Below are 23,068 nucleotides of genomic sequence, written 5' to 3' on the forward strand. Positions count from 1 at the left end.
TTTTCAGTTCTGAACCACGTAACTTGAGTCCGCATGTATTAAATTAGTATAGTTTCCTCTAAACAACTTTATCACTTTTCATGAATAAAAGGAGATGAAAATAGCCTTCCACATATAACTCAAGCCGGTACCGGTTGTTTCCTTTGTAGCTTACAAGACGTATAAGAAACAAATTATAGGACTTGATCACCAAATTGAAAAGAAAAAAGAAAAACATATCCTACAACGACAAAACCTGCATCAATAGCCAATGTAGTATGTACTGAACCGTCAAGTGCCAGCGGACACACTCAACCGTGCAACACAAGGACACAGGCGCTGGAACAAAGTATTATACCACAGCATGAACACAAGTCAGCGTACAAAGCACATATACCACGATCTACAAAGAGGTTCTGCGACTGCGACTCCTTAACCTGACTGACCTTTACACTTCTTCCCTACCTTGACTGCCACTTTTTATTATGTTGTACTTGCAGAGGGGGCAAGTAGCATTGATATACAACCATTTGTCTATGCAGGCACAGTGAAAATGGTGACCACATGGAAGTTCGCGCAGCTCAGCTCCATCGTCGTAGGTCGAAAGGCAGATACAACATTCCTACAAAATGCCACAAAATCAAATTACAAATGCAACTTGGGGCGAGTCAGGCCTTTACTGGCAAAACCCCATTAAGAAACCAAGAAAATTGGTCCACCCAACCCAGGTAGCGCTGCAAGTCAGGCCGGGTTAGGTCGAGTTGAGGCCAACCCTAGCCCAACCCTAAGTTCTAAACCTCAACCCTAATCCTAATCCTAACCCAACCCAACCGTAACCCTAACCCTAACCCTAACTAAATTCCTTCAACCCTAACCCAGCCCAATCCAACATGTAAGTCAATTTCGGGTTGGGTTGGGCTCGGGTTGGGCCCAACCCAACCTTCTTCCCATCCCTTAAAACCTCATAAATTTCTCAATTTTAGATCTTAACTCAACTTTCACTACATATATTAATTCTATGTTTCATTAGTATTTGTTTGTTGACGTTTTTTTTTTTTGTTTTTTTTGGTACACAATTCAAAAAAACAAGTGTTAGAAATAACTATAGTTTATTATGAGTTATGGCTTACAATAGATCTTTCTTGGGCGGCAAACAACATAGAGGAGATGAAAAATAAAATTTAAAAAAAAAATAATATTATTAAGGTTTTAGTCTTTCTGATTAGGATTAAGTGAAGTGATTATCTTAAAAGAAATACATGATACCATGTGGTGGGGGCTATACAAATATCATGCATCTAAACAAATCAATGTATGTTATATATTACATATAACATATATTTATATATGACATATACTATAGAGTCGGGTTCGGGTTGGGTCAGGTTGGCTAAGGGGTCAACCCTAACCCAACCCAAAGTAAAGTCGGTTCATGAATTTCAACCCTAACCCTAACCCGAACATCAACCCAACCCAATTTTTTCGGGTTGGGTTCGGGCCAACCCGGCCCAAGTTGCAGCTTTAAACCCAAGCTACACGATCTGGACATTTAAAAAATAAAAAAATAAAACAATTGTGGTAGGAACTGGGCCAGTCTCAATCAAGGTTCAAAATATCGTTACGTATCGTATCGGGTCACGCCATGGTTCAGAGAGTAGCCAGGACTTAAACCAATCCCTCTGAACTGATTTTGAAGAAAAAATAAATAAAACACAAAAAAAGCACCTTGTATCGATATTTAGAACCTTGGTCTCAATTCGAACATCTAGGTTGCGTTGTTCTAGGCTTGAAAAAGAATATCCATGAAAGGGCATAAGCCTCGTGCACTGGGCTGTGTTTGGTTGCAGTACAATTTCATTTGTACTAGTACAAATGAAAAAAAATTGCAAAATTTTGTTTAATTTTGTTTTTGGATTTTACTTTATTTTGATTTAGGTCTTATTTTACTTCATTTGTACTGCAACCAACCAAAGGTAAATTTTGAAAAATATCAAAATTTACACCGAAAACATTTGCAATGCCATAGTTTTGCATCAGTGCAAATTTTATTTGCACTGCAACCAAACACAGCATTTAAATACAAGGTTTTGCACTCTACATATTTGCATTTGTACTCTTTCAGTCTTTCCAAACTGAGCATTATGAGTAATTTCAGTGCATGAGAATTGAGAACTAATTAACTAATACATACAGGTGGAAATACAAATATATTTAGATAGATAGCGCATTGATAAGCTAGTATAATTCAAGATGATAAAACCAGAATTGTGCAACTTACAGCATCCTCCAGCGAGAGAACATGTTCAATAGGTGTTTCAGTGTCACACTCGGTCATTATTCCTCCAAAAGGGCCTTGTATCTCACCACTAATTTTCTCAAAATCGCTAATCCTCCGGAATTTGTACTTTGGTAGCTGATCAATATCCTCTTTGGATGCACCTTCCTGCTTTCATAAGGTTATGCACAGCATTCAGAAAGGCTGAGAGATGGACTGAAAGAATTTCAATCACAGATCTAGTGTTGCCCAATATGCCATCTTCACAAGAAGAAACAGCTAATGCACACAGAAGCTTTCTGTATTGAAGACTAGTGATATGTTGCTCATTATCAATTTTTTTATCAGTAACTTGAGTTTTATTAACTAAACATATACACAATAACTTGATGTTTATTAAATAAAATGTGTTAAAAGATAATATATACAGTTATATATGTAGACTAGAGTAAGATAAATGCTGCCTCAAACAATTAGGCTGTGTTTGGTTGCAATGCAAATAAATTTGCACTGATGCAAAACCATGACAGTGCAAATGATTTGAGTGTAAATTCTGACATTTTTTTGTTTCAAATTTCAGCTTATTTTGTTTGATTACAGTGCAAATAAAGTAAATTAAGATATGAAGCAGAATAAAGTAAAACCCAAAACAAAATTAAACAAAAAATTGCATTTTTTTACATTTGCACTCCCTTGCATTTGTACTAGTGCAAATAAAATTGCACTGCAACCAAACACAGCCTTAAAGAAATGTTTCCCAATACAAATTTTCTTTTTCTAACTCGAGGGGTGTTCCCCTTAAACTGCAAATAGCATGGCAGACACATTGGCCAGGCAGGAAGTGAGTAGAATCCTTTTATTTTAGGGGATCGCTAACACAAAATGTGGTTAAAAATGCTGGAGAGGCACAACGGGAACTGAATACTGAGAGATGATAGGAACATCTTCTCTTTGTATGTAAACAAATCCCTTTTCTTGTATCAATAAAATTCTGCTATTACCAATAAAAAGAATTCTCAAGAGGTATTCTCCCACCCCTAGACCAGTGCATGCCTATTGGTTCCTTCACATGCTAAGGAATCAGCTATTGTGTTGGCTAATCTTGGAATCCATGCAAAAGCTGCTCCCGATGTGCCAGCTAAGGATCTTATTTCTCTCATACCATGTCTAAGCTGCTACAAGCCAGTCATTTCTCCTCCCATTATGGGTGTATTCATCAACGTGAACTGTTTTCCTTGTGATTTCCAGGAAACTAGGCCAACAGCTACAATGCTAATGTCTTCTTTGCCGTGTGACTCTTTTTTCCAAAAGTACAACCGAAAAATAAGTTCTTCAATTTCTAGTTTCGAAAATCAATTCTTGATGGACTTAATATTATGTTCCATAAAGCAGAAAATACTTGACAGATTCTGGTCCAATGATATTAATTCACCTTTTATTTTTATTATTTATTTTGGGTACAAGCCCAATTAAATATGAGCTAAAGTAAATGGTAAATAGGTCTAAATCCTTAGGATCAATAAATCATAACCTGTAGGAGTAGTCTATGACAGGATTTTATGTATTTCTTGTCCCAGCCACATCAACCTTTTGGAAATGAAAACATGCTTTGTTTTTTTCATTTTATAGGTAAAATTTTATTAAGAATTAAACAGAAAGTGTATAGACAGGCATCCCAAAAGGAGGCGCAAGATGCAGCCTCAGGTAAATTCAGCTTACAAATGAGCTCAAAACATAGAATCCAAAAAAACCCCGACCTCCTTTGCCACTGAATTCTTACAATCATTTATTTTGAACAAGTAATTCATTATATTAATTTAAAGAGCAAAAACTAATACAAGAATTCTTACAGAGGTGTGAGCTGCCTACTCTCCAAGGCAATAACATTCTACAACTGTGCCCAATACAAATGATCCCTGGCTGCCCCTTGCTTGGCTAGGCAATCAGCGATAGCATTGGCTGATCTCCCAACCCAGTGTACTCTTACAATTAGTCCCCTTATTAAACACTTGAATCTCTTGGTTTCATTCTTTTAACACCACACTGCAGACTGAATTCTGTAACCAACCCACTACCACCATGGAATCTCCTTCAATTAACAGCTCTAATCATGCCTAACTGAATAGCAAATTGCACACCTTGAATTGCAGCTAACAGTTCTGCCCTAGTGGAATCCCCAAATCCTAGGGGACCCAAGTAAAGAAGTACTACATTGTCAAACTCGTCCCTTGTTACCCCTCCCAGTCCAGAAGGACCTGGATTGCCTTGGACTACTTCCATCAAAATTCAGTTTCCAGACACCTACAGGAGGAAGTGCCCAACTTACACTTCTAGCATTTTGGGAAAAGCTACTTGCCACTGCAGCCCAATTTCTTCAAAAGTCATTAAAGGAGAAATCATGGCACAGCTCCGAGGATTTCAACCATTGGACAGCCCTGTTCAAAATGCATTCCTTTAGTTCTTGTAGATTTCTCTCCTCTTGAAACACTCTAGCATTCCTCTCTTCCCAAACAGTCCAAATCAACATTACTCTTGCACACCTCCACATTAATCTCCCTCTTCTTTGGTGCCAGGCAAAAGTAAAAGGATCAAAAAGCAAGCTTACTTCAGCTGGCCTGCTCCACCTGCACCCAAACAACACAAAGAGCCAATCCCACAACTCTGCGGTGAAGGAATAGGAGATTAGTAAATGATAGCAGTCTTCCCATGGGATCTACAAAGAATGCACCAGTGAGGGGAGAGACGGAGGAGCAGTCTTCTCTTTTGTAAATTGTCCAAGTTGTTTATTTTCCCATAGAACATTTCCCAGAAAAAAGCCATAACTTTAGGGGAAATAGGCCTGGACCAAACTTCCTTGACAAGAAAAGACTGTTGAGAGAGAGACTGACAGAGACTTAAAGAAAGAAGCACATGAAAAGGACCCTTTAGGCTGAGGTAACCAAACTCGTTTATCTGGTTCAGAGGGATCCAAACAAACTTTAGCAAATAGACTCAGCAGCCTAGTAAGACACTTGATCTCATCCCTTAAACCTCTACGGAAACAGAAATCCCAGTTTAGTGCCAAGGGGTTTTCCAAAGAAAAGAAATTTGAGATAACCTTTTCTTTTTTGTATTGAGAGACAGAGAACAAGAAGGGGAAAAGGTACTTCAAAAGTAATTCTTACAATCATCATGCAATATCTTCACTTTGTTTTGAAAAAACACAAATCCAAGAATTTATTCCCATATTCTTGATGGCATGGTCTTCTTACAATCATCATGCAATATCTTCACTTTGTTTTGAAAAAACACAAATCCAAGAATTTTTTCCCCCCTCGATGGCTAAAATTCAAAGACAATATGTCTTTAATCGCCATTTACCTAAAGCGAGATATTAGAAAAGAACACAACTTTAATTTGTTCTCTGTTGTAGGGGAGTTAAGATATTTTACCTCCCCTTTCTTGTGTTTAAAGTTTCACAATTTTTATTATCTAATAAAGCATCTTGTTATTGATAAAAAAAAAAAAACACAACTTTAATTGTGAAACCAGAGAACTCAATTAGAATTGTTAGTGCTCACTTCAACCCCCTCCAAGAATGGATAATGAGATGAAAAGAAGATGATCAATAGCTTCACCTTCTTCAATCCTATTGTATGATTTACCAAAAAAGTCCCATTAATGACCCTTGGCTAACATAAAATCAGGAAACAAAATAGATAGGTGCCCAAAGTAATACCTATACTGTTATCAGAGCATCAATCAGTCATCAACTGACTGCTTCACTAGCTAGTTGGTGGTACTCCATGAAATGGTTGCCTAGGAAGACCAAGCATCTACTAGGTCAACTAGTCGATAATGACTAGTCAATCTAATCAGTCATTTTAAAGCTTTATTTGTTTATTTGTAATTTGTATCCCTTATTATTTGAAATAATATGGATGCATTTTGTTAATTCATGCTGTTGCTTTAAATATTTGTGATGGAACATATATGATTGGATGATAGTATATAAACAGAAAAGACAAAATACAAGAAAATACAAGACAAAGAGCTCTTCTAAGTTTTCATCCAAACAGTAATATGTTTGTACAGAGTTGCCACAACAAAGGGCACACCAAATAGTCAAGGTTGCACTTTTTTGGGAAAACAAAGATTGTGGTTCCCCATTGAGCAACACTTTTTGTTTGCAAAACATACTTTAAACCATATGTTGAATATCATTATTTTCTTGTATAATTAACTTACTTATGGGATTGCATCAATGTTTTAAAATTTATACTTTTTTATCAACTAGTTGGGGCATAGGCACCAACTAGTCATCACATTGAGAAGCCAAAATGATTAGTCATCCCTTCACTGCATCGGTAACATTGATCAAAAACAGCAATAAAGAAGTTATATTACTAAATATGAGATATAAAAACGCCATCGTTCAAAAGGATTGGACACTAAAAAACAAGAGCACAGAATATTCTTTTATATCTGATAGATCAGACAGTAAAACATAAATATGAGTGCTTAGTTAAGCATCCATGGCGCCACAGTTCCAATTCTTAAGTTGCAGAAAATTATTGAGAATGAAAAGAAAGTCAAGTGATGGTGAAGATCATTTCATATGCAGAAAGAACAATCCAAACCATTTCTCTTAACAAGGCGATCACCTCTAGGATCCTAGGGGCAACCAAAAAAAGTCAAAAGACTCAAAACCATCATATGCCTTACACTGCCTAGGTTAGCCAATGAACTAGGAAAGGAGTTTGCCAAGGGGAAGGGTCAGGACTCAGGAGTGAGGATGGCTATACTAGTAAATGTGTTCCAAGTAGCTAACTAGCATTTTCAGAGGGTTCTCCAATGCAAACAGCCTTCATTTTCCTTTTCTTCCTTTTCACATTTTGTGTGACTTTCTGGGAGGAGGAGCTCTGTAACATAGGAGTTATTCCTATCACCGTGCAATTCCTAGGAGCAAAGAAAAACCTCTACAACCCAAAACAAAATTACCAGATGCTAATATATATGTAAGTGATCAAAACATTTGTTAATGTATGAAGTTAAAAGTATAGGTAACAAATAGCCTAAGAAGCTTTACAATATACTGCCCTCTACACCCAATATAGTCAGCCAATTATAAACGAAAACCTTTAGAAGTAAAACATCTGAAGAGTCTTAACTTATTTAGCACAAGATCCCAATCCATGAGAAAGTTACTGATGTCCACACATATGTGAACCTCAACCACCAGCCTCTTCGATCTGGCAAACGTTACCACCTTATGCTACTTCCAAATAGTTCAACAGATTGTGAAGTTACCAGGGACAGAACAGTTATTCTAGTATCAAATGATGCATGAGGCCCAGGACTGAATCACTTCTTTCATCAATGAAGGGCAGGACCAAGATAACTTCAATAAAGAACTGAAAAATCTCAAAGAAATTAAGTAGCCAGACAGAAAGGGAGTAGATAGTTAACTGTTTTTTGGCACCTTTTTACATGCTATCATAATTTATTTTTTTATCAGTAACTAAAGCCTTTAATTAAATGAATATAAACAAATACACAAAAGTATACAAGGGAACCCTCTGTTAGGCTAGCCCATCTAGCCTAGCCCCATACAATAACTTTTTTTTGTTTTGCAAATGGACCCAAAACAACTGTTCTCTACCCCTTGTTTGGCCAAAGCATCAGCCAAGCTATTTGCCATCCTATAAATCCAATGAACTGTTACCTCCATATTTCTAATAATCCAATAAATTTCCTTGAATGCTATCAGTAACTTCTTATAATGTTGAAGTCCAATAAACATATTTAAGATCTTCACTTATAACTACTTATATGTAAAAATGGTTATAATTAAATTATAACAACATTATGATCTTACTTATAGCTATTGTAGATATGATGGATAATGTGTTATGTGAATATCAACCTAAATGACTGCGTGAGGTAATGCAATCACCTACCTTCACCCATGCACCCAGGTTGGGTGCATCGACAACACTGCCCAAACATTAGGAGGTACCTTTTATAGTTGTTGTACTTCATGATGAATGTGTACACCAAGACTCTCAATTTTCTTGCATTAAATATACAAAGGAAGTGCCCAGAAAAGGTCATATCACAATTCGGATTGAACTCCTCTTTGACAAATCAGTTTTGGGGGTGGGGAGAGGGCAGAAAGATAACTTGCTTAGAATGTTGACTACAAATGTGATCTTCAGAGGAACCTACTGATGACCACCTTATGTGCCTCCTTGGTTCCCACCCTTCCTTTCCTGTGTCACTCATGCCATTTCCACAACAATCACTCCATGCATCATTCTATACACAGACCTTCAAATATGATTCTAGAATCTGCATCAAAGCTGTAAGCTTTTGTTTTTTTCTGCAAAATCATTCTAGGTCATCAATAATCTACAATTCACCTATGTTCACCAAGCAATCCAATCATTGCAGGACAGCAGGAATTATGGGGACAATTATGTCTAAAAGAGTATCTTTTTTTATTGGTTATGCCCAAATAAGATGTCAATGGGTCAGGTTAAATGATAAACCTGACTTGATCTGACCCTATTGGGTCAGGTTAGGATTCCTTAAGAGGAAAATATGTGCTCCCATGCTAGGATTCCTTTACAATATTAAATAAGGTAGATCTTTACTGTAAATAAGGTGAACTGTTCCTTCATCTCTGGCATGGTTCTCCTACTTGGAGTTTGATATTACTATGCTTGTCTATAAAGGTAACAAATTATTCATCCATGAATTGATTTCTTCACTCCAAACCTTTTTAACTATCTTTTCATGTTTAATCTGTATTAGATATTGCACATGCAGAAGATATTACTTGCCCACTTATCTATTCAACTAATTCAGAGCAGAAAAAAAAGCTAGAAAACAAAAATACATGAGCACTCAAAAATAAAGCAAAATATGCAAATTTGCATAACTTCCTTAGCTAATTAACACCAACCAGCCATAAAAAAGAGTACATGCCAACATAAGGTATTAAGGTACTCATGAATAACATTATTGCCAAATGCAAATTTTAAAAATGCTTATTGAAACTTACTTGTGGCTGAAGAAATATATAAAGAACAGAAATAAAGGAAACAAAGAGGACGAAGGAAACAGAAGGAAATTGGTTCAATGAGGGCCCATCACATAGGGGGTCACTTCTCAACATCATTCAATGGAATTAAACCTCACACCAATCAACTGGATAAATGAACAACCTCTTCCAACAGGCCCCTCATTGAATAATGATCCAATATAAAATTGCAGAGTTATTCATAAGTTCATAGCTAGGAAATGGATCCTCGGTAAGAGTTAAGGTGAAAATAAGACTTGACTTCCCTAAATAATATAGAAAATTCTACAACAACAAAAGCCTTCTTTTTCTCCCAAGCCCAAGAAGCTGCACCAATGGCTGCTTACAACCATGACTTCCTATATTGGATCCTTTTTGCCTTGACAAACTTCTGCTTCAAGCCTTAAATGACAGCATGATTTGGACAACCCCAGCCTACTACTCAACTGAATAAGATACCATACAGATTATTTACGTTCAGTTACAAAAGTCCTATTTGGAAACTATATCAAGGGCCATATCTTCTGCTATAGTATGAGTCTTTAGGTCTTCCCTCGCTACCACAACTACAACCTTACCTTTCCTCAGCTCTTTTAGAAGTCTCAACTTGGAATGAAATCGCTTATCAATATACAACCGTTGATCAAATGTTAAATGGGCAAACCATCTTAGTCACTACTCGATTCCCACAAATCCACTAGTTTCTAATGCTATACTTTTCCAGTCTTGTAGCTCATCCATCTCAAAATTCCCACCTTTGCTATCTTCATTTACAAGTGCTTTTCTTCTTCCAACCTGTCCCTTAATATAAAATCATGTTCTAAAGGAGTGGGAGAACTTCATGCAAGGGAAGTCACTTGGCCTTTAGCCTTTACAGTTTGGGGTCTTTTTTTTTAATTTTGCCCTCTCCTCTCATTTGGTAGCCCAGGCCGTTGATTCCTTTTTTTCTTCCAATCAGCATTTCAGCAAGCTTCTTTAGGGATGTCTTTTCTCAAACCACTTATACAGTTATACTTACTTTAAGTACTTATTTGTGTTGCAGTGTTTGGTGGGTTACTTATCCCATAAGTACTTATATTTGCAGAAATGGCAATTATAGCCCTAACTTAGCATAACCATAAATTGGATAAACACAAAGGCAAATAAATAAATACTTATCGCATAATTGAACCTGTTTCCACGTTCACTGCAGCAGTGGTGTGAGGAAGAGATGAGGGAAAGAGAAAAAGGGAGGAGGAAAGAAAGAAATAAAGGAGAGATAAAGAGGAGGAAGAAGAAAAGAAAGAGAAAAATAAATAAATAAAAGAAAGATAGAGGTGTTGGTTCAGAAAGACTCAGTTACAACTTACAATGGCAGCGATGGAGGATGAGGCGGTGGTTTTGTGGAAGGGTGCCCAATCACCGCCATTGATTAAGGTCTCCATTCGATGAGAAGAAAGTGAACAGTGATCTTCTTTTGAAGATGGGGGCAGCCCCTGGAAAATGAAGAAAATGTTGGGGGACAGTCTTGTCCCAAAAAAGAAATAAATACTTATTGAATAGCACTTAAAAAAAGCCACTCAATTCTGGCTTATTTTTTAAGTGCTTATATAAGCACTGTTTTGATCTTTTTTGCCAAACATGAATGAGTACTTATTCTCCACTTATTGTGTGGTCCCACCACCTAAAATAAGTACTTATTTTAAGTGTTCCCAAACAGGGGCTTTAGTCTTTTTATATAAGGCAATGATGCTTCTCCTGGTATAGTTTTGGCTCCTCTTCGGAGCATACCTCTCTTAGAATTTCTTAGTTTATATATTTGTCAATCAAACCTCTTTCAGCTCTTACCAGTTTAGTATTATATTGCAAAAGAAAGAGAACCGAATACATCAGCCCATGTACAATGAGTGCCTGTACATTGGAAATATACAAAAAGACCTAAGAAATCAGTTTAAAAAAGGTCTAGCTTGCAAAAAATAAAAATAAAAACTGGACACCATTTAAAGCCTTTTATACACTTAACCAAGAACATAGAAAACCTATAACTTTGTTCTTGACTGAAAATACATATAATTATTGTCAAAAATCCAGCTGTTCCTTTCCTTACAAAGAGCCCACAGGATAGCAGCTAGAAAAATCCTCCAAAGCAGCTTGCCCCTTACATTCAAACCCTTGAGAGTCCACCCTTGTAGAAGCTGAAGGACTGAAACAGCCAGGCAAGAACAAACACCAAAGCAAGACCAAGCCATATCCAGGTCCAACAATCACCTGGATATTGACTCACCTAAACAGACCAAAAATGCTTAGGCAAGACCTTCATTCCTTTACCTAAACTGTAAATTACCTTAGGCTGTGTTTGGTTTGAAAGAAAAGGTGGGGAGAAAGGAAGGGATTTGTATAGGTTTCCCTACCTTTTTCTTTCAAACCAAACACAGCCTTATGTTTCCAGGAGGGAAAATCCTTACTGTCATTCTAATTGCTCTTTAACCACAAAAAAAAAGGTATTGGAGTAAAAGAACTTAAAATAAGAAATAAGAGTCTTAAATCAGCCATTCATTTAAATAAAACAACTTCAAAAAATACCAATGATGATCATTTCTACTTTTGAGACATGAACAAATCCTATTTAAAGGAATGCAAGATGGATAGATGCTGCAGATCATTGAAATAGAACACTTAAGACTCCTAGTGATTAGTAAAGTAAAACACTTTGGATTCAGTAAGCCGAGAGCATCACTAACTCCAAGATACGAAGTTTAGGCTCTCTTTTCTCAGTAGATGGTTGTCTCAATTCTCAAATCCAATTAAATTTAGAATGTTTTGTCTTCAGCCTAGTTGATAGTTCCCAATTCAAAGACCAAATGGTTTTTATTTTATCAAACATCAACAAATGTGCTCTCAAATTTCCTTAAGCACTTCAAGTTCTTGTTGAATATATTCAATTTAAGAATATCAGAATGGCTACCATAGTTTTCAAGGTGCCAAGGCGAGGCTAGGTGACAAGGGGGTGCCTAGTTGCCTAGGCGATGGATTTTTTTTTTAATCAACCTAGGCGATGGATTTTTTTAAGTAAAAACATGTATCCTAGGGTAGTTCCCTAGGTTCCATAATCATATTTCCTTAATAAATATCCATAATTTTCATAAGAAAAGTATAAACTTCATGTTAAAGTATAGAAAATCAACATATTGCAAATATTCATGAGAAGAAAAAGAAGAAAGAAAGAAAATTCAAAAAATATAGAGGCTGAACCCCTATTTCTGTTATAGGAAAAGAAGAAAAGAAAAGGTAGAAGAAGAAGAAGAAGAAATTAGTATATAAACACACAAAATTAGTAAAGAAAAAGAAGAAAATGTATTGATTGGACAACATTTTATGTTCTCCCTTACTTATTGGTTCAGGTTTTGAAGTCTTTGAGGGTTCAATTAATACAGCATTTACCAATGTTTGTGTTGATTAAACCCTAACAAATAAGAAAATAATAAAAAGAAACTAGTATATAAACACACAAAATGAATACTTTAGTTTAAAAATGTCTGTTTTATAATTATAACCTCAAAAAATTAAGAATATAAAATTTGTTATAACACGCTATAGAAAACTGCTTGGCAATTAGGCGAGGCGAGCCTCCAAGGGTGCCTTGTCGCCTAGGCGTCACCTTGACAACTATGATGGCTACATAAAATGTATAAGAATTGCTACTTAATTTCTTCAGTTAACTTCTGCTTAATCTTATGCTTCAATTTTCTTTATGTACTCTAACCAAATTGCAACACACACACACAAATTTCTAGGTCATAAGAAGTTAGCTAAAGCATATTAACATGATCCGCAAACTAATAAATAACAGAGATCAAGCTGAAATACCTGATCTGCTACAGCATACAGAACAGCAATAATACATGGAAGACAGCAGCAAACAGCAATACCAATCACGCATGCCAAGGCAACGCAGAAAACAACAAAGAACACATCAAATGCCAGAAAAATAATACAGAGCCTGCAAAAAAGGAAAAATGCAGGATCAGCAATAATGTCATCAAAGCCAAACCAAGCTCAAAGAGTTTAAACTGTACCGGAAAAGATCTATTTTTGTCACTAACCAGTAAAGCTCGGGAGAATCACGTGTCAGAGCTTGGCCACCAGCAGAAACCCAGTAGAACCCAATAATCCACCATATGAATGAAAACATTGTATTTGCGGATTCCAGATGCTTTGCAACACTGCTGTAAAGCAGGGAGGTTAGGAGGCAAATAGTTTTGATTACATTGAAAACACTGTAATCAAATACACCATGTGGTGATCCTTGACTACATTGAGTTAAGAGTGTTTACGGAAATTTCAGCAGTTATATTGTAAAGCAAAAATCTTTTCGGAACATTGATATAAAAAGCAAAAACGTCTACGTGATTGTGACCAATACAATCAAACCCTTCGTGTTAATGGGGGAAGATAAATTGCTATAATCAAAGGATGTAAAGTGAACAATTTTCCCAGTGATCAATACCTGGTTCCATCCTCATCCTGCCGGATCTCGGTCGTATAGTCACCAGCATCCTCTTCATCATCTCGAGAGCTAGAACTCAAATTCCCATTACTCCCATTTCCACCTTCCTCTGATGACTGCGATGAGTGTCGGCGCCTATACTCAACACAAACGCATACCATGTGAAGGATACATTGCACGGCATACCCCACAATCCACAAACGCAAAGGCATCGACGGGGACTCATTTCTGCTTAAAATCAGCACAGAAACGGCAACAATCACAAAAGCCATGTTCCAAATGATATCCAGAATAACAACAGGTCTCGAATAAGCCCAGTCGCTCTGTCGTTCTTCCAATTGCTCCGCCGCAGTCTCTCGAACCAGCATCGATGGCTCCCTCATCATCCGGCGGCTGCTCGCCCTCCGGAGAAACCTAGCTGCTCCACGTAAACTCGGTCTCCGACCAGCCCGTCGACTTCGATCTTCATCTCGAATTCCGGCCGCATTCCCAAGCAACGGTGTTGAATCAATTGCCTCGCCGGGGTTTGAATTCGAGGACCTCGTCGTCGCCATCCTCGAACTTTCCACTTCGGACGACAGAAACCCTAACCCTAATCAATCCAGCCGTTTCTTCTGCCCGATTCAAGTCGACCCATCAAACGAGACAACGAACGAAGAAACAAACAGGTAAACAAAAACTATTCTTATTCCAAAATCCGATCAAACCTCCCTCTCTGGAACCAAGATCAGGTGAATAAGATAGCTAATTAACGATATCTTGTAGCCTTAGTTAAGGGATCCACAGAAGAGTTTCGGTGAACAATCGATGTTAGGAATGAAGACGATGATGAGAGAAAAAATCCAAATTGCCGCTTCCGTGCAGAAAAAAACGTTTTCAATCAGAAAGCGGAGTCCGTAGGAAAAATACTGGTACGGTACACGCGGTTGTTGGTGATCAATTCCGGCCCGGGTCCGCATCAGGCCCAGAAATTTTAGGGCCGGGCTGGGCCCATCACTTTTATATACAAGTTTCATCTTATCTTATATTATTATAAATGCTATAAAATTACACAACTATATATATACTAAAGTAGAATGATGTCACGTCATCGTCTAAACTTTTTCCATTATCCCCTCTCATTTTAGTCTTTCTTGCACCCTTCAATTTGAGCTTAACAGAAATTTTAGGGCTGGGCTGGGCCCATCACTTTTATATACAAGTTCCATCTTATCTTATATTATTATAAATGCTATAAAATTACACAACTATATATATACTAGAGTAGAATGATGCCACGTCATGGTCTGAACTTTTTCCATTATCCCTTCTCATTTTAGTCTTTCTTGCACCCTTCAATTTGAGCTTAACTCAACGTCTTAAGCTAGGCTTAAACTTGGGCATGTTGAGCTTTGTAGTCCAATTTTCAATGTAGAATAGATTGATAATGTGTAAATCTATATATCATAAAATGTTGGAAGGGCTCATATTAGGTCGAGTAACTTAAGTTTAGGTCAGGCCTAAGCTTTTTCCCTTACCCCAACCGAGAACTCTCAAACACTCTTCATTTTAGCCTTTCTTGTTCCCTTATGAAGAGCCACCTCATCATTCCTTTCTCCCTCTCTCATAATGAATTTTTTTTTTTGGTGAATAAATGATTTTCATTAAAATAGAGAAAGAACATACAACAAAGACAGGCACAAACATACACTCCAACTGAACATAAACAGGAAAAAAACATACTAAAAAAAGAAAAAGACAAAGAAACTAAAGACCCCAAACACAGTAACCTACTAAAACCTATTACTAAAAGCCAAGTCCATATTAACTACCAATGAGAGAAAAAGGACTTGTAGAAAGAGATTTAAAAGCCCCTGAAAAACCACATTTGGCTGCCACATGAGTTGCTTGATTTGCTTCTCTCAAACAGTACTGAACTTTGTATTTCCTTCTAGATATGATTTCTTGGATATCCTTACAACAAAAGAGGATGTCCAGATCTTCATAACTTGTTGTATCAGTGATCATTTTAACAAGATAAACACAATCAGATTGAAAACACAGATCTGTAAGGTTCATTCCATCTACAAAAAAAAAGAAAAAAAAAACTACTTCTAGAAGGGCTTGAGCTTCCACTTTGAGAGGCGATGAAGCTTTACTTGGACCAAACCCCACACTCCAGCAGCAACCCTAATAGTCTCTAATTATGAAGCCAAAAGAAGCCTGTCCAGTTGCCTCAAAAACCACCATCAACATTGACTTTCATAAACTCCTAACTTGGTGGTAATTAAAAAAAGTTCTTCTTGAGCTTTCTAGTCTTGGAAGAGTCTTCTAATCTCTACTGCCAAAGATGATATCTCTCCGCTATTGACCTGCAAATAAAGGAGATGACTACCAGAGGATTTGTACTATAATTCTCAAAATAATAAAAATTTCTATCTTTCCAAATTCCCCACAACACTAGAGCAATTTCTGCTAATTTGTCCTGTTGAGTCTTCCCTAGCTGAAGGGAAATGTTCATAAACCAACTTTTGAAGACTAAGAAGTTCTGGCAATAGCTTGGATTAATGCCACACCCCGAACCCAACCAAATACATCTTGATTTATCACATAGGAGCAATGCATGTAGGATTGACTTGGGTTCTTTTCCACATCTTTCACAAGTACTAGATATTTCTAGACCACTTTTTGCAACATTTTCTTTGACTGCTAATCCATTTACACAACATCTCCATAAGAAGTGTTTGATTTTTGGTTCAATTGGGAGACCCCAAACAAGTGTCCAAAATTTTTTATTTTGATTTGATTCTTCATTTCTTGCATTTGTTTTGCTAAAAAGTAAGCAGATCTAACAGAGAATTTTCCATTCTTGCTCCCCATCCAAATTAATTTATCATCCCATGGGTTTGAAGGAATTTCCATTTCAATGATTTTTTGGGAAAACGTAGGGGGGACACAGGAGTTTATTATTTCAGTGTTCCAGCTTCTATCGTCTTGATTGATTAAATCTATCACTCGGATGTTCTCATTGTTTTCTTGTCTTGGCCCCATTAATTTGAAACCATTTATATTTGGAATCCATGGATCATCCCAAATTTTAATACTTGTGCCACTACCCACTTTCCAAAAGATATTCTTTTCCAAAACTTTTCTCCCTTCCAAAATGCTCCTCCACCCCCATGAATGCTGGTTTCTAAGCTTTGCATGGGCAAAATGGTGCTCAGGATAATATTTAGCTTTTAGCACTCTTGCCCATAAGCTTGTGGAATCAGAACAAAGCCTCCAAGCTAATTTAGCAAGCATAGCAAGATTAAAAGACCTAGGATCTCTGAAACCTAGCCCCCCATTTGATTTGTTTTTACAGATTTGATTCCAGTTTACCCATCTTATCTTTCTCTTATTTTCTTTATCTCCCCACCAAAAGGATTTTTTGGCTTTTTGTTAATGAGTTACATATGCTCTTGGGGAGTAGGAAGCAAGACATATAGTAGGTTGGGGTTGCGGTCAAGACTGATTTTACAAGGACCTCTTTTCCTACTTGAGATAGCAGAGATCCCCTCCAACCTTTGGCTTTATTTGTAACCCTCTTAGCAATATACTCAAAAATCTGATTCTTTTTTCTACTTACAAGGGGTTGAGAACCAAAATAGATAGATGGTTTGTCCACTTTTTTTATTTTTTACACATTTGATACCATCTTTTTTTAATTCAGTGTGCATGTTTTTGCTGTAGAAAACCTCAGATTTTTGGTAATTCACCTGTTGTCTAGAGGCTCTTTTTGGGTCACTTTCTGTTTGATGATGGATGAGAACACTTCTGAGCATAAGAGAAAAAGGTAGGGGGATAGGGGATCCCCCCTGTCTTAAACCCCTTTGAGGGTAATTTTTTTTAAAGGGGAGCCATTTATTAAGAGCTGCTAAATAACTGTGGAAACACAGCTCATAATCTAGGAGATGAACTTTTCCCCAAAGCCCATTTTCTCCATGGTTTATTTCAGGAATTCCCATTCCACTCTATCATAAGCTTTACTCATATCCAGTTTAATTGCCATTAAGTCAGTTTTTCCTTTTGTATGATTCATGTAATGCATTACTTCATGAGCAATTAAATTATTATCAGAAATGGCTCTCTCAGGAATGAAAGCACTTTGATTTTTTGAGATGATATTCTTCAAAATTGGTTTCAACCTGTTTACTAAAATCTTTTCAATTATCTTGTAAACAGTATTACAGAGACTAATTGGCCTAAATTGGGATGCATTTTCTGGATTTTTTATTTTAGGGATTAGTGCTATAAAGGTTAAGTTGAGGCTTCTACTCATATCACATGTGCTGAAGAATTTTTTAACATCCCTTACCTCATCCTCATTCACAAGTTCCCAAAAAGATTGGAAAAAGAGATTTGGGAATCCACCTGGCCTCGAAGCTTTCCTGGGGGCCATTTGGAACAAGGCTTCTTTAATCTCTTCTTCTGATATCTCTTTTTCTAGGCTTTCATTGGTTTCTCCATTTATTATTAGTTGGATTCCTTGCATGGCTATACCAATTTCTGTAGGACAAGAGGATGTATAAATTTGTTGGAAATGATTTTTCAAAATATTCTGAATATTTTCTTGACCCTCAAACCATTCTCCTCTTTCATTTTTCAGCTTTAAGATCCTATTTTTTGCTCTCCTTCTGATTGTTTGGTTATGAAAAAACCTTGTGTTTCTATCCCCGAAATTGATTCAGTTTACCCTAGCTTTCTGAGCCCACGTAATTTCTTATCTTCTTATCCATTCGTTTAAGCTCTTTTCAATTTGATTGACCCTTTCTTGGTCATATCTTGATCCTTTCTTTTCTCTCTCTGGTAAGCTCTCCTCTTAGATTTTCAATCCACCATTGGACTTTCCCAAAATATTTTTTATTCCATTTCCTCAAAATTCTACTTAGTTGTCCACATTTTCTTAGAACAATGAACTCAACTTGGTTGCCTTGCTTTTCAGTCCAAGCTTCCTTAATAACATCTGCATAGGTTTTATGAGTAAGACACATTTCTTCAAACCTGAAAGGCTTTCTAATTTTGAAAGTTATTGGGTTGGTGTCTAGGCATTTTGGAAGGTGATCGGAGCCATGGTTTGTAAGAACAATAATTTTTGCATCAGGGAAATTTTCTTTCCACTCTAGATTACAAAGCCCTCTGTCTAATTTTTCTTTTGCATTTGCTTCCTTATCCCCTTTATTGTTCCAAGTATATTTCGGCCCTGAGCTTAGGATCTCTTCTAAACTCCAATCATGCATAATAGCTCTGTTTCTTCTAACTTCACCAACCCTAATTGCTTTTCCCCTTATCTTATCATCCAAGTTAAACAACATATTAAAATCCCCAATACAACACCAAGATCCCCTTATTCTATCAGCTAAATTATTTATTTTTTCAATGAATTGCATTCTTTTGCTCCTTTCAGGCTCTCCATATATGAAGGTACAATTCCACTCTTTACTATTACTATCTTCAGAAATTTTGGTATGAATTAGGTTTTTATCTGTTGCTAAAACTTTGATATTCAAGCTCTCATCCCAGAAAAGAGCTAGGCCTCCTGCTAAACCTCTAGTATCAACACCCCAGTAGTTCCAATTTTTCCAGCAATTAAACTGCTTCCTACAATCTAATAGACTACATTTAGTTTCATAGAAAAAGATAATTTGGGCTTTATTCTTCCTCTGGGCCTCTTTTGTTGATCGAACTATCAAAGGAGAACCCACACCCTGGCAGTTCCAGCAAAGGACTCTCATTTCCATTGAGGGAGTTATTCTGGGTCAACTCCCGCAAGCTCAAATAAGTTCACTTTTGTTAATCCTTTAGAAACCAAGAATTTTTGACATTTTTGAAAATTTTTAATGTTCTTTTCTCTTATTTTTATTTTTTGATTTACTAACCAATGATGGGAAAAAGTTTTTTATTTTCAGCTCCAAGAAAAGTAATTCTCCTATTCTCAATTTTAAATTTTTTGCCATTTTTATTTTTGTTTTGATTTTGCAAGAATTTCTTTAAGTCTGATCTCCATGCCTTTTATTTCCTAAATCGGTTTCCCATATATTCATCTTATTATTGCATTCTCCCATCACAAACTGCTCTCCTTTTTCTCTATGCTCAACATATTTCTGATTTCTATTTTTCATTCTATGTTCATATTTTTTTTCTTTTTTTTTCCTACATTTTTTCCATCCATTTTCTTTCTTTTGTTTGAAACCTACGTTTGCTTCTATATTTTTCTGTACCAAAATTATAAAGAACATATGGCCAAATATCTATAGATTGATCATTATGATAACAGAAAAATTGCACATAATCTTCTTTCTGGGTTCGACATACCTACTCACAGTTTGTCATCCAGATCCAATTGTGTTTGCTACTCAATGTCTCCTTTGAAGTAGCTGAGAATCTCCTCTTCTATGCCCTCTAGTCCATGCTCTTCATCCTTTTGCTCTCATTTCTTGTGTTTTGTTCCTCCCTCCTCTTCTTCCTCCATATTCATATGTCTACTCTTTTCTCTACCGATTTCTGCGAACAAGGGAGAAATTGGGGCATTTTCCCCTCTTTTTTTATTCGGGTTTGGATCCAGGTGATTCAGATCCTCTTGATTGCTCGTATCTCCCACGTCCCTCCATATACCTTCTTCTAGTACACTTCGGTTGTCTTCTCTTCCTTCATAAGTTCCTCTATTCTCATACGAAACCTTTGCTTCTCCATTTGTCTGCTCTCTAGGATAGGAAACCTGCTTCCCTTTCTTTTCTACGCAACCATCCTCCATCCTTTCGATATGAGGTAATGCGTGTAAGGCTAGACACGTCTTACCTCTTCTATTGATTTCAGGACTGATTTCTATCTTGTTCCCTGCAAAATATCCTGGAAAGGAAAGATTTATTTGACTAGGACTACAGTTTCTTCTACTCCACGCCTCCTCGCCTCTGCTCGAGCTTCCTCACTGGAAATAGGTTGCCAGAGATAGTGATTTGTTGAGATTCTGGTGGACTTCTTTCATTATTGTTATCCCCTCTTCTTTGTCGAAATCTTTAGTGAACAATCTTCTTCTAACTAGAGTTTTAATCCTTTGCTGAAGTGTTGAGCCATCTTCCTTTGCATCTCTGGTTTGAGTTCTAGTTTTGCCCTCAATTGCCACTCCATTTTCAGGTGTCTTATTTCTTGGCTTCATCAAGCTTGTCTCCCTGTTTTGTGCCTTTTCCTGTTGGGCTTGATTCTCAGTTTTCTTCTCCTCTTCTTTCCTTTTTCTTTTCAAGATTTAAGAACCGATCATCTTTTTGCCCAACTCCGACTCTCAACCATGGTCCATAGCCAATCAAACCCTTAGACGCCTCCAAGCTTTGTTCCCCCAACTTTGCACTTAACATCTCTATTGATTTGGAATTATCCAAGTCTTCAGAGCATCCTCTTTCCAAATGTCCAAGCCTTCCACATTTGTAGAAGAAGATTGGCAGATTCTCGTATTGAAAGGGGAACCATTTTTCTTTTCCATCTTCCAGAACTCCTTTAGCACCCAACATTAATGGTTTCCTATTATCTACCCTCACCCTAACCCTCAGTCCTTTGTTTCACTCTTCTTCTCTTTCTTTCTATCTTCTTCAGGTCTTGTTTCCAGTACTTCCCCTGCTTCCTGTGCCAATAGCCTTCCTGTTTCCTTTGTTCTATATCCTATGGGAATGTCCAGAATTCTTACCCACAGGTCTCGATGGTGTTCAGCTATACTGCAGAAGGTAAGACATCATTTGGATACTCTTTCAATATAAGGGGATATTCTTTCACTATCCATGGTTCATCCCTCAACACATGTTTCCTGTCTTTTTCTCTGGTAAAGAACATCCACAACAAATTCGCACTAGCTCTTTCAAAGATTATATCTCCCTTCGCCCACCACCACATATTCTTGATTTGCTTTATAACACCTAAGACATTTAGTGGTTTATCTGAGAGCACCTTTGCATACAAACCACATTCCTTCTCTGGGTTTTTTATTAGTATTTTAGTCTGCTCCTCGATTTCTTCTACTTCCTTAATCTCCATTTTTATCTCCTCCCCAACAGCTTTGTTCCAGAGAAAAACAGAAACAAACACTAGAAAAGTAGAAAATCAGATTCAAAGATCTCGATCCTTTGCTCACTTACAGAGTTTAGATCACCAGCTCTCTCGTAGAGCAATCCTACATGCCACCACTGCTTTCGACGAGCTCAAGGAGAGATACAAATAGGGAGATTGAATAATCGAATTTTAGATCAGACTTTAATGGCTAAGAGTTGTTGCCTTCTTGCTTCTATTCTCATAATGAATTATTTAATTTATTAAGTTAATTATCAGTATTAATTAATATTATTTTATGATATTTTTTAATTATTTAATTAATTAATAGTATTAGCAATACATTATTTAACAATATTTATTAATTAATTATGGTATTTATTTAATTAAAAACCATAGTTAATAAAAAATACAATTACAAAAAATACATTTAATATTGTTTAACAATTAAATAAATACCATAATTAATAAAAATATTGTTAATTAATGAATTACTAATTAATTATATCAAAATACTGTTAATTAATTAATAGTATTTTTATAAATACTATTTAAATAAATTAAATAATTAAATAAATACCATGATTAATAACAAAAATATCGTTAAAAATATTGTAATTAATTATGGAATTTATTTATTTATTTTAGGTATTTTAGTAATTTTGGTAAGCTTAGGGATATTTTAGTCAATTCGGGTATAAGGAGGCCAAACAAAACTCTAATCTAATGTGGGTATTTTGGATTAAAAAGTGAAGGGCAGAGATGGATTTGAGTATATACAGTGGTTTTGCGTGTACAAGCCAATAAGATTGGCCAAAATGGCATCTTCTTATATGGAGGGTAAACAAGGGTATTTTTTACTAAAATTTTACAGGGTGGATTTTTTTAGGCATTTTGAATTGATTGGTGGGGTCAGATTGGCCTAAATAAGCTCGGATTAGGCAAATCTAGAGGGGTAGTGATTCGGTTAATTTATTAACTTTGAAACAGAATCTTGGTGTGGTGAAGGGAAAATGAAGGAATTTTTTGTTGAAATTTGGCAAGGTGGTGTTTTGAGCATTATGGGTTAGGTTAGATTGGCCCAGTTATGCCGAGATCGGATAGATTAAAAAATGACTTGATTTAGTCAATGCGAAGTTTTGAAACGGAATCTTAGTGTAATGGAGGGGAAAACAAAGGTATTTTGGGCTAAATTTTTGTGGGTAGGGTTTTT

At 36.4% G+C, this 23,068-nt stretch overlaps 1 protein-coding gene across 11 annotated transcripts; it reads right to left on the reverse strand.

Moving 5' to 3' along the window:
* On the reverse strand, positions 1 to 14,737 carry LOC104596147 (E3 ubiquitin-protein ligase At1g12760-like). 11 transcript variants are annotated; one of them, XM_010257186.3, is made up of 7 exons: positions 13,804 to 14,731; positions 13,400 to 13,519; positions 13,164 to 13,296; positions 11,145 to 11,207; positions 10,667 to 10,792; positions 2,258 to 2,422; positions 1 to 601 (listed from the first exon to the last, which is right to left on the reverse strand). In XM_010257186.3, the coding sequence occupies exons 1-7, from the start codon at positions 14,355 to 14,357 to the stop codon at positions 428 to 430; spliced, it is 1,335 nt and encodes a 444-aa protein (XP_010255488.1). In that variant the 5' UTR covers positions 14,358 to 14,731; the 3' UTR covers positions 1 to 427. The 11 variants fall into 11 exon arrangements, with proteins under 11 accessions (XP_010255488.1, XP_088751759.1, XP_010255487.1 ...); XM_088895633.1 differs by having other exon boundaries at positions 2,258 to 2,425; XM_010257185.3 differs by having other exon boundaries at positions 13,400 to 13,522.
* Positions 14,738 to 23,068: the final 8,331 nt, after the last annotated feature.

The sequence above is a fragment of the Nelumbo nucifera genome, chromosome 1 (genome assembly GCF_055504915.1).
Source record: "Nelumbo nucifera cultivar China Antique chromosome 1, China Antique-T2T, whole genome shotgun sequence".
NCBI lineage: Eukaryota > Viridiplantae > Streptophyta > Magnoliopsida > Proteales > Nelumbonaceae > Nelumbo > Nelumbo nucifera.